The 13,054-nt window shown below is 39.9% G+C and overlaps 1 protein-coding gene across 1 annotated transcript in view; it reads right to left on the bottom strand.

The window, feature by feature from the left end:
• LOC139050135 (mucin-4-like) overlaps nucleotides 1-13,054 on the bottom strand; it is a 187,511-nt gene that overhangs the window by 156,952 nt on the left and 17,505 nt on the right. The window contains exons 4-10 of the mRNA XM_070526349.1: nucleotides 11,591-11,641; nucleotides 11,123-11,167; nucleotides 9,209-9,256; nucleotides 6,957-7,007; nucleotides 5,941-5,988; nucleotides 4,284-4,331; nucleotides 319-363 (exon numbers count right to left, since the gene is read on the bottom strand). Coding sequence (XP_070382450.1) covers nucleotides 319-363; nucleotides 4,284-4,331; nucleotides 5,941-5,988; nucleotides 6,957-7,007; nucleotides 9,209-9,256; nucleotides 11,123-11,167; nucleotides 11,591-11,641 — 336 coding nt within the window. The remainder of the gene's footprint in view (nucleotides 1-318; nucleotides 364-4,283; nucleotides 4,332-5,940; nucleotides 5,989-6,956; nucleotides 7,008-9,208; nucleotides 9,257-11,122; nucleotides 11,168-11,590; nucleotides 11,642-13,054) is intronic.

The raw sequence follows: 13,054 nt of genomic DNA, 5'->3' as shown, positions 1-13,054 counted from the left end.
GCAACTCCTTTTCTGCGCAGGTATGCTTTTTACTTCCGGTTGCAAATGTACGCTATGAAATTTTACTATTGTTTCAGTGAAAACCTTCTTTTTCAGAGCGGGAAGCATTAAGTTCTAAACATAACACTCTGCATTTGTCCATTGTGTTTTGGAGCTTTTTTAAACCGTATAATAGCGTCAGAAAAAAAGGTATTCAATACATTCAAGAACAACAGTTTTTTTTTCATGTCTTAGCATGCATAGGTGCGAAAAATTACCGTATTGCCGAATCACGGTATGAAGAAATACAAACGTGGCCTTCTTTGCCGCTTTGCTTACCACTGGTGTTGGCTTTTCATATCCCTCTCCCTCGATGTCGGTTTTCTGTGAGTTATAAAATTACGCAAGCAAGTGTATTATGGCTGACTTATAATCTTTCTTTTTCATAATTTGCTGTAAGAAACGTATTTTGTGTGTTATATGACATTAAAAAAACAAAATCTGTACTATATTTATTCAAATAAAGATAGATGTGACACATAATGACGAAAAGAACGCTTTCGCACAGAATATATATATATATATATATATATATATATATATATATATATATATATATATATATATATATATATATATATATATAAACGAGATGAAACCACCAGACCAGCCACCAGACACTGACACCAAGGACAACATAGGGGAAATTACTTGTGCTGCATGAATGACATAAAGAAACCATAAATTAATGGAAATTAAAGAGGATGAAGAAACAACTTGCCGCATGTGAGAACCGAACCCACAACCCTCGCATTTCGCGTCCGATGCTCTACCAATTCTACCAATACCCCAATATCAATACCCAATACCAATATCTACCAATACCCAAGAAAGTGGATGGGGAAACGGCGCATATATATATATATATATATATATATATATATATATATATATATATATATATATATATATATATATATATATATATGTATATATATATATATATATATATATATATATTTGTGTGTGTGTGTGTATGTTTGTGTAGATGAGTGTTCGTTATTTGCCTATATCCACTAGAGAATTTGGTGTTATGAGCAGAACAAATCATAAAAGCCACATTGTCGGGCATTTTACATTATGTAATTTCCCCTTGTTGAACAACGTATGGTCTTTCGTTGCCCCTAAAATGTTATCGCAATATCTTTACGAATGTAAGCTTCCACAAGTGCAATACATAAGTGGTTGTGAATGTTGGCGTGTTACGGACCACGGTGGCATAACATAAACGTGTCTGTGGTTGTTTCCATGCTCCTGACATCTGGTGACATTATCGAGAAAGCCAAGAAGCGTCGCGCAATTCGTAACATGCATATGGTTGTTTGGTCTATAACGCTCGTGTATAAGATAGTTCGTTCGGAGGTTGCGTTTTCTGTGCTTTATGGTACGTTGACTTACTCTGTGCTGCTTCGCTGCTCTAACTTATTCATGATGCCTGTTCGCGGAAACGCCTCTTATGGCCTTTTTTATTTCTTGCTGTGATGCATTTCACTATAATGGGGCCACTCACATTTCGACAACAACGCACTAAACATTTGTCGTGTAAAGAACAAAACAAGATGCCTCCATCGCAATTATTACCGCTTATGCTGAAGATGACCGTAGTGGGTGTAACTTGTTGTGCATGTTGTACATATAAAGCGTGGACTTCGCATATACGGACGATTGTCAACAGCTGCTAAACTATGATCTGTTCAGATAACAACAGCGCGAGAGAGAGGGACAAACGAAGAAAGACACACACGGCGCTATCTTTCTTCGTCTGTCACTGTCTTTCGCGCTGTTCTTACTTTACCACGATCTGCCAACATGCCCAAGTCTCCATCCTTCATACTTATGTTGATGCTTGTCAAACACACAGTTCCTTAGAAATAAGATTCACTCCAGCGGAGATTGCTGGACTGGCTCGTAACGAACAAAAAGTTCGGTTGACAGTAAGAAACGCTGTACTAAGACCCAATTTGTGCTGCGGCCATGCTTTAGGACTACCAGAAGACGTGCAAGGACTCGAGTGACATGCCTGTGAGAACGTTCGGGTACTGGAGATTGACATGAACCACTTTATGCCTGTTGTACAGTACCTTCCTGAGCAGAACCTAATCTCGTGACCTCATGCCCCACTGTGAGTGGCTGGTTACTATCCAGCAACCAATTCGAATAAAAAAATGAAGTGACGCGTCGAGCTCTTTTCCCTCAACGCGGCAAACTTCGTGTCTGGGCAGTGAGTATTTAACTGTTTTCTAATGCTCCCAGATACTTGTTTTTAAACAACGTGTTTTTGTAATTAATGACAACCGCATTCATTCATTCTTGTATTTCCATCATTTGAGGTTCCTTCAGCGTGTGGGGCGCTCGTGGTTGGTTTCTGCCAGATCCCAGCCCCTCATTACCTATTCAATCACTCGTGCGTTTCTTTATCTTTCTTTCTTGTATGTCGAGCGTTTTTGCGCAAGCAAAACTCACTCAGTCTCACTTAGCTGCACACTGCAATTTCCGGCGAGCTGGTATATTCAAAGATTGCAACGGTAACGAAGCAAGACAATTCAAAAGATACCACACGAATTATTCTTTATATATATATATATATATATATATATATATATATATATATATATATATATATATATATATATATATATTAGCTATGGAAACATACAAGCGAAAAAAGAAAAGAGGGAGGAAGAATGCTGACAACTGCCACCGAGAGGGGCACAACGCCCGCCTACTCTTTTGGCACGAGGGAATGAAAAGAGGGGAAGAGGAGAAGATCGGAAACAAAGAAATAGGAAACAAAATAGGAAATAAACAAGCGACAGAGCACAGAAAAGACAAGTCCTAATAACGCAATCCGATTTCCGATGCGTTTGGTGAAATAAATACTCATAACCTCGCTGCTCAAGGTAAGGACAGCACTCCATCGTTATCGCAGTGGCTAATCGTACAATAGCTTCATTCGTGGTAAAGTATTGTATAAGTAATCAAAACTCTTGCACATTTTTCGATCCTTACCTCCTCGTATGGAGACGAGGAGGTTTTGCGCCAGCTGTGTAATTTTTCCGCTGTGAAACGTGGTGGAAAATGAGTTCAATAGTTCATGCCGTTGCTATTGTCATGGTGATTATAATGTAACGCGTAATATTTTCACGCATCAGAATGTCCATTGATTTTCCCGTGCAGGTAACGCTTTCTTCTTATTTTTTATTCTCTTTCACTAATCTTTCGAAATTTTAGGCTATCCGAATGAAGTGGTCTGCTGCTGTTTAATGTTTTCTCCGTATGTGTTTTATTTTATTATTTTATTGCCTATCCGCTCGCAGTGTAACAATCACTCCAAAACTCGGGCAATTTCTACGGAAGATGTTTTTTTAGGCTTTGGAAGCAGCAATAGCCATGTAGCTGCAATTTGTTAGCGTTAAGTTTAGGGTATTCGAGTGTAGGGGGATACAGACAGATGGATTTGCAAAGGACTCAATTGGCTTACTTTGAAGATTACCTCGACCAGCGCACGAGGGGCCTAATTTAGAACTGTTTGCTTCGTAAGGAAGTTTGCGACAACAGGCGCGCGTATTTTTTCGTGTCATCTTTGAACGAAAAGCGGTGCACTTGACATGGGCCACGCCGCGTACAAAGGGTTCTCAGAACTTAAGAATGCTGTCCGCAATAACGCATTCGCGAAATATTCTACATAAGGATGCATGAGTACAAATTCAAAGTCTGATATGTAGAATGAGCTTTCAGAACTTCGTCTAATTCTATATGTTAAATCTGGATAAAACGGCCATAACGGTTTACTTTTAGTCCAAGCAATTCTGCACTGGCTTTCTAGTGCCTGAAAGAAATGCCATCTTCTACTCATTCTGATCTGAGATTAAACAAAATGTCATTGTCATTATTTCAATCTATAGAAGGAACGTGCATATTTGGACTCACAGAGCGGAAGGCATGCGCATTCCACAATTGCGGTGCTTTGGGTGTGTACTAAAGCTTCTATGCATGTACAAGTCTCTCTGCTATTAAACTTAGAAGACTATCCATGACGCCGGTCAAGTGTCCGACATAACGCATGAAACTTCCTTTCAGACAGCTCTGTTTCTATCATGGCGATAAGAAGTAAGCTTTGTTCTTCTGGCCGCATCACATAAGTAAGCCGTAATACAGCGCTCAAACCAGACAATGTAGTATTTCAATAAACTGCAAAGACGGTGAATAGTTTTCAATGTTTTCTTTTTCTTTTTTTAACTTACCACTGGTTTCCGTCTTCCCGGCTTAGCAAGAGCCGAATCTGGTCGTGTCTGTGAAGTGCATAGAAAAGTGCGTGTATGTGGTGGATTCTATCTGGCTTTTAAGTGTTTTCATTTATGTCAACTTACGTATACTTCTGCTGATCCCTCATTGAGAGTATTTGATATCACTTTGCAATGTAGTTTCTGTTTATTTTCCTATGACGTAGAACCTTTCTAAACTAACATCGCTTAAACAGAACTGCTGCTTCAACAGAACAGATCATTAGCTTTGTTGGTTTGTTGGTTTTGCGTGAAGGCAATGCAAAATAAAAAGGACGATAGTGACACTGGACCACATTATTCCATCTGCGGATAAACGAGCTGCATATATTGTCACGTGGTAGTGACGTATAACTAGTACAGATGTGCAATTACGGAAAATAATACTGACCGGCCTATCTAGGTGCCGTCGTGGCAGACATTATTATTTGTGCCGTTCCATTTGGTACACTCTAAAAACAGTTGCACCCTTTGGGGCGTATATTTGCCACACAACGATAATCGTCATCTGTCTTGTCCGCATTTCCTTTCTTTAACGCGGCGAGCCCGGTACTTTCCAGTAACGAACGGCATGCGCGTTAACAGCATGACATAGCATTCCCGACAGGAAAGTAAGGAGTGCAGCGTTTTCAAGAAAGGAAATGCGGGCAAGACAGATGACGATTATCGTCGTGTGGCAAATATACACCTCAAAGGGTGTAAACTTTTCTTAGAGTGTATGTTTTCGGCACTTCTCCAGGTTCTCTCAAAGGCAGCTTGTTACTTGCTTCTATTGGTGCCGTGATTCCTGTGGCTCTACCGTGATCGTGGCTGGCTGTGGTTCTTTTACATTCGCAATTTCGGCAAGCGGTGAGTTTCTTTGACGTTGCCGATGGTCGCACAGAAACATCTCCGCCCCCCCCCCCCCGATGCCCTAACGCTGGAGACAAATATAAAAGTTATCGATGACTTTGAGTGTGGGTGTTTCAGTCAGACGTGATTTTCACTTGTAAGTAGCTAAGTTACCGAGGAAACATTGTAAAGGACAACCTTCGTAGTAGAATGTGTTACAACCATTATCGGCTGTTGGCTATAAAATATGTGCCGATTTCAAAAGACCATTTTGTGCGCCCTTGAGCTTAATCTTGGTAGATGGAGCTGCTTATAAACGGAAACTAAGCGCCTGGTCCCGTGAAGGTAAGTTTACCGAAAATCCTGTATTTTCTTGTTTTACGCAAACTGCAATGCTTGGCTCAAAATTCAGTACGTGTGAGATGGTTTGTTTTCCCAGTTTCTCATGGAGCAACAACAATTTTTCTCTTCGAAAGAAAAACCACAAATTCCGTGTTTCTTTTTTTTTGTGTGTCTGGGAGCTATTGGTCAATACGACTAACAAAACAGCCATTAAGATTTTGTGTTTGTGTATGTTCTCTAAGGTACACTAATTTCTATGGAATCGTCTAAGCCGAATGTTTGCTTAATTTCTAAATTTTTTTCACGTAATGTAACAACAGCTAGAGGGTAATGCTCGTTTGCTACTGCATGTAATTTACGTTTAAGCGCGACAAAAGTTCATCAGAAGTTAGTACTGTGTGTCAGAAGGAGTCATGTGCACTCAACTCTAACTGTAGCTGCTTACCGGTAGCACTGCATCCGGAGCTGGCTGAGGCGTCCTGGTCGATTTTGTCTACGGGTCATGAAAATAAGCAAGAATGTGTAGGCTACAATCGTATTGTTAATATTATTATGTTTGTTTGAATCGTAATGGCGGCTCGTCTTTCAAGCAACTCTTATTGTGTGCCTGTGCTGTTTGCGATTCATGTCGCAATTGCGCGCTACGACAATTAACCATGGTTTCAGAGATGGACTTCAGGAATGTTTACGACAGGGTGCCTTACAATTTGCCACAGATAACATTCAACTTTATGTCCTTCTTGCTCTTTCACACTCATTCATTATTTTAAAAAAAACATGAATAAAAAGGCTTTTATACTTCTATGTAATTTGTAAAACCTTAATTTGTAAAAAAAAATACATTCACGAAAAGTTACCGAATGATTACCGAATCATTCCAAACGGAGGTACACGTTAGCGTTAGCTGCCACGCTGATTACCACTGACGGTTATTATTATTATTATTATTATTATTATTATTATTATTATTATTATTATTATTATTATTATTATTATTATTATCATCATTTCCATCGGGTTCCATGTCGACTCTCTGCGAGTTTTCAAAAATTGGGCAAACACGCTCACCTATTGGATACAAACTTGCGTTGCGTACTTTAATTAGACTAGTTATTTGTAAAGTTTGTGTTAATACAGATGACCCAATATATTTATTTAAATCATGATGGTGGTCTCAATAAAATTTTTATAGTCAAGAGGTCAATAGCTTTGTCGTACAGTTACTTATATAATTCTGTAGGGGTGCCTATTGTTTGCCTCTATAGGCTACGCAAGTCTGTATGGCGGGCGAAAGATATCATGAGCGCAATGTTTCACGTTACATTTATCAACGTTTCTTTTTTATCTTGTGTCCTGACGTGTCAGCTATAGAGTTTCCTAAGTTTTGTTGCCCAACGTGAGTTAACAAAGCTATAAAAAATAGTTGGCACTCTAAGTTGATGTCAGATAAAGGATGCTCACCATGAAATTTTCTGTTGCAGCTTGTATGCCTGTGTCCTCTCGATGTACTGTCTAGAGTATCAAGAAATGTTGCGTGAGTAAAAACGTGTATTTCACTTTCCGCTCGAGTGTATTATTAGGATTAAGCTTCAATGACCAAGTTGAAGTACTGCGAAACGCAGGGTATACCCTGAAAACTTACTTGGATGTCTAGCCAAAAAAAACGAGTTTTGAGCTTCACTGAGAGCCCAGCACGAAGCAGCACACCGAAAACAAGTATCGGATGAGCGTAATTCCGTATACTTTTGTGGCGATTCGCACAAGAATAATAAAGTTGCCCCTCCCCCCTCCCCCACTCCCAACAAAAGTCGCGTGGGGCAGTTATCTCTGCCCCTTACAAGCTGGGTCGACCATGTAGGCGCTTCGACTCAGAGGGGCCCAAGTAGGTTGTGTGCACCACAAAGCGCACAAGGCCTTTTTTGTGAATTGTACGGCCAATGTCGTTAGTGAAGTTGCACTCTCCTGTAAGAAGACCTACATTGGACGAACCGGTCCTTGTTGTCATCTCTGCCCCTAACAAGCTGGGTGGACCAAGTAGGCGCTTCGACTCAGAGGGGCCCAAGTAGGGTGTGTTCACCGCAAAGCACACAAGGCCTTTTTTGCCCATTGTACGGCCAACGTCGTCAGTGAAGTTGCGCTCTCCTGTAAGAAGACCTACATTTTACGAACCGGTCATTGTTTTCACCAGTGACTCACCAAGTATTACAACAATCATCGACAAGCACAAGGCAGCGACATAGCGCTTCACTGCTTCGCGTGCGGGTGCATTCCAGACTTTGAAAAGGGCCAGGTCATAGGAAGCTATAGAAGTACATTTGGTCACCTAACAGCTGCCTTTGCGATTAAACGAAGAGCTAAAGTTTCCGTAAGCGCCCTTCCTTAACGCTCAGTGAAAACGAAATTAGCTGCCCTGAAAGTGAATAAGGAATCAGCGCGCATGTTTCTGAGATTGTTCATTGGGTTTTCTCTTCCACCCCGTCTGTTTTACCATGTGACAATGGCTTGCTGGTGACGTGTCGGTTTCTTTCCCACCCCCTTTTTTATATATATTGCGCCACCACAATTAACCTTCGATTGTTAGTCAGCAACTGTGGTGTGCGTTTCTTCTTCATGTGTCGTCATTCTTGCGCGGTTGCCAACTTTGTAGATCAAACTTAACCAACTAGCCCATGCAGTGTTGCGCATTTCTGCAAGTAAACATATTATAACAAATCAACAAATTACTGTTTTCAAGTAACAAACATCGATTTAAGACCTAGGGGAGGGACGAGCCCGCAATAGCACCAAAAAAGAAAGAAAAGACGTGCATGAACTCGACTATTGATCAAAGAATGGTTATGTCCAGTAATATAAACCATCTCTAACCCCGCATCCTTCCACGCCCAACTTAGCCGTTTCCTTTCTGACAAAACTCTACTGTGGTCAAGACATGGCGAACATGAAATTGCTGCTTACTACCCACTGACCTATACTATATACTATACACTATGCTATAGTACACAATTTAAGAACTTCTCTAATGTAGTATAATATAGTATAGTAGAGTATAGTATATAGTATATAGTATATACTATACTATATATATGCTATACTATACTATATTAGAGAAGTTGTTCAATTGTGTTGTCTTAAAAATTACTGTCTGTGCCGAATCTTCTAGTGTTCTTTTTTTGTGTGTGTTTTTTTTTATTCTTGTAATGTCATAGACCATCGTCCTATATGCTGATGAGGATGCAGAAACGCGTTGTCCTTATTTGTTACTACTTCCAACACGGCCAATTACATTCATTATTGTCCATTTCGCATCGTTTATGAGATTCTATAGCATATGCGCACGTATCTCAGGAGATCTGTTGTTCTGAATGCCAGATTTTATTTGTGAAAGCGGTTGGACGTGGGCATTTTTCATCCATTGGAGTGGTTCGGGCGCGATAGAACTGTACTGCAGACAAAACTTGCGATTACCTCATATGCTCAAGCATTTTAACGCTTCATCAAAAGAGACCACAATCTCAAATAGTGTGAAATAACACAAGTTCATTATAACGCGGCTCTAAGTTTAAATATTAGAGTAGTAAAAAAAGAGATAACATCGCTGGTAATTACAACTACGTTCAAGTTGTTCTGTTGGAGACAAGGTGTAGAATATATTGCACTAAGTCAAACACTTCTTAAGCGATGTGAAAAGGTTCGGATTAATGATTTGTCCATACCTGCTCATCTCGATTAGCAGGCATTCCCCCAGCTGTGTGGTTTGTCCTCTGTGAAGTGTGAGGGAAAATGTGTTCATTCAGTTGTACCGTCAGTAACGTCGTGAATTTCTTGTCGTTGCGTTTTCCTGCTTTCTGGCATAAAAAAAAAACAATGCGTGACGCTTTGAAGCCCTTCACTAAGCACTTAGTACACTCGCCATACCTTCCTCACCTTGCGGTGCCTTTGTTGAAATCGAAACTGAATTGAGCCTGAGGAGCGCCGAGAGCAAAAGCCTCTGTCACCGACACCCTTTGGTCAACGATTGGATTCGTCGTAAATGAGGCTTGACCATATGCAACATGAATATAAACTCGATATAAAGTTATAGAACCAGCAGCGGCAAGCCCGTCTTCAACGGGCAGTTGAGAAGCCATTGGTTCACTGTGGAAGCCATAGATATATGTCTGTCTCGCAATCTTTTGAAGTCATCTTTAATTGGCCCGGATAATTTTCACTCTACTCCTTCGGTACAGAGGATTCTGATAGGAAGCATTGCTATTTCTACTGATATGGCTGCTTGCTTCCGCATCTGGGCAGCTCTGGCAATTTACATTGTTCTTTTAAGGCTACATGTGTAGGCGTGCTTCTGTGCACTTAACATTCTCTTGAAGGTTATCCGTGACGTTGATCAAGTGTCTAGAGTGTATATCACAAAGGCTCCTAGACAGGTGTGCTAGTAATGGAAGTTCGCAAAAAACGTAGCTTCCACTAAAATCTCCACTAAAATTTAGTAAATACCTCTGAAACCAAATTAGCGTTATCTAGGCCTCTTCACAGATGCTAGACGTAAAGCAATGTAACGAAACCACGTAACGTTTCAAAAAGATGCTTTTAAAATAAAAGTTAACAAAAAGTGCTCTTTTTTAATTCTGAACTTACTACCCGGCTTCTGTCTTCCAAGCTTTGCAACAAGCGAGCCATTTCGTAGCTGTGGATTGCATAGAAATATTTTATGTGATGGTTTCTAGTGCGACACTTGTAAAGTGATTTTTGTTAATATTTACGAATATTCCTTCATGTGCCAATCTATTTTTGTATGTATATGTGTATTTATTGTAAGATAGGCGTAGAAATTCAATACTGGGAAGATATTCTTATTCTCAATGGTGCCCGAGATCAATTATTCATCAACCATAAGCATTTCTGCTGTCTTTCTCATGGAATGATAATCGATTGCGAGAAACTCCAGATAGCTCTGCTTCGATGAATGAACAGTTTTAAGCCTCAAATACAGTGGCCTTCCTCTGAGATAATTTCAGCATGAAATAAGCCTTATAGTGAAAACAGATTAACCAGGCAATCCCGGTCTTGTGCTCGCGCACTTTACTATTCATGCAATAATTAAATAAAAAGAAATTATGCTCGAAAAAGAATCCTATTCCCCTAATTCCAGCAGTTGCTGCTTATCGGCGCAAATACATCCGGAGCTGGAAGACGCGTCTTTGCTGTCGACTGTGTCTTGAAGTCGCAAAAGTACGGCAGAATATTTGTGGTGTACTTCTCCTTTGTAATAACACCATGCTTGTGTCACGCCCAAATGGATTGCATCTTTCACGCAACTGTTTTTTGCGTTTTTAATTCAGGTTGCGAATGGGTACGGTACGAATCTTTGCTATTGTTACGACGAAAACCTCATTTGTTACAGCGGAAAGTACTAAATTCCACTAAATGTAACACTGAATTTTTTTTTCCTTTGACTTTTGCAGCTTTTTCATAATATATAAAAACGTGGAAAGGAAAGGTCTTCATTACTTGCAAGGCTGACTCTACAATTTTTTTTTATGGCCAAGCGTGCAGAAGTGGGAGAATTTACCGTTATGCGGAATCACGGCATCAAGAGATGTAAAAATGGCATTCTTTGCCGCTTTGCTCACCACTGCCGTTGGTTTTTCATTTCCCTTCCCCTCGATGTCGGCTCTCTGTGAGTTGTGAAATTAGGCAAGCATGTGTCTTATTTTTCACCTCTAAACTTGTGTTTCGTATTTTTCTGTAATAAGTACATCTTACGTTGCACTCCACTACAAGGGAAAAGTTGTATTTATTCAAGTAAAAATAGATATGATGTACGATGTTTTCAACAGCTCTTTTGTAGAGTATATATTATTATATTCCGTGAATGTTTCGCTATTCGCTTCTATCCTCTAGAGAATTTACTGTAGTTGGTAAAATGCACCATTAAAAAGAGATTGTGTCAAATTTTAAATTATATATTTACTGCTAGTTCAATAATGTATGGCCTTTCAAGGCCGCTGAAAGGTTCTCAAATTATGGTCCACAAATGTACGTTTACAAAAGTAAGTGCAATACATAAGTGGCTGCGAAAGTTGGTGTGTTGCGCTTACCATAAATGTTCCAGTTGCTGCTTCCGGGTGCACGTCGTCAGGTGATAGTGTCTAGAAGGTCAGGAAGTGTGGTTTGACTGGTGAGATGTATACATCTGTTTTGTTTTGTTTTTCATGAACACTTGCGTGTAGAATACCATGTCTTAAGTTTTCATCTTTCGTACTTTATGGTATGTTGCCGTAATCTGTACTGTGTGGCTGATTTACCTTATTCATATTACCTGCTCTCGGAAACGCCTAATGTAGCATTCCGAATTTCTTGCTGTTATATATTGTCTATAAGGGAGCCACTCACCTATCGGCAAGAATGCACTGAGGCATTCATGTTGTCAAAAGAAAAACAAAAGGTTACACTGCGATTATTTTCGCTTATGCAGATAATCCCCGTAGTGATTACAACTTGCGTGCCATGGTATGTTATGAACTTATAAGCTATATTTACTTGTACACAGGAAGGTCTCCTCATCAGAAGCAAATATTTAGTGCACAATACAAATTTCGATAAAACCTGTGAATTTAATATAATTGTTGCCTTTTATTTTATGGCGTCGGCCTTATAGAACAAAATATAAGTTACCTCTTTCGTGGCGCATCTGCGTATTCAAAAACAATCTGTGCGGCAGGAGCACATGATCATCGTGTTTCAAATGTAGTCATTAGGTCGTCAGGAAAGTCAAAACTGAAGCATTTAACACTCTTCCTACTAACGTCTTTTTATCAGCAGGGCTTGTTTGCACAGGCGCTTTCGTGCATTGGAGAAATCGTTATACATTTTATCTCACCGTTGCTTCCATGTTGTACATTCCCATCACCCTAGGGTGTCGAAGACACGCATAGTATCAAAACTGGGACGCATTAAGGAAAAAAGAAAGATTGTGGCCGAGATAGCAAGCACGATGTTTCCGCGAAGCATAGCCTCTGCTCTTATGGACGAATGCCATTGTCAATTGTATGTAAATTATGACTAGTGCTTGGGAGAAACGTCGTTCCCAGCAAGTAAAAGATAAAGCAGTTGAAGTATGTTATGCTGAAGATGAAGGTAATGTTCAATAATGTGGCAAGACAGCGAGCGTTAGTTATTGGTAGTCAGCCTCTATGATCTGTTCAAGGGCATGTTTACCTAGGTCAATTACTTCCACTTGATATTGTCCGTGAAAACCAAATCCACACTAAATAATAATAGGTTGTAGCCTACACGGCAGGCACTACGAAATTCTGGCTGGTAGGATAGAGCTATCATTGAAAAAAAAACAATGAATTCTTCATGGACTAGCATAGGTGGGGAAAATTTGAGCTTAACAAAAATACTTGAGAAGAAGGTGACGGCTGCGCACGCAACAATTGAAAAAATCATCTACTTTATCTGGTGTGTATTAGAAATAGAAAAACGATGGTGTGGATTGGAAAGCAAACGGGAGTTAGCAACGTTCTATTAGATGCCGCGAAGGTGAAATAAAACTGTGC

The sequence above is a fragment of the Dermacentor albipictus genome, chromosome 9, assembly GCF_038994185.2.
Source record: "Dermacentor albipictus isolate Rhodes 1998 colony chromosome 9, USDA_Dalb.pri_finalv2, whole genome shotgun sequence".
Taxonomy (NCBI): Eukaryota; Metazoa; Arthropoda; class Arachnida; order Ixodida; family Ixodidae; genus Dermacentor; species Dermacentor albipictus.
Note: the sequence above shows the minus strand (reverse complement) of the source record. Positions and strands in the feature narration are given on the sequence as shown.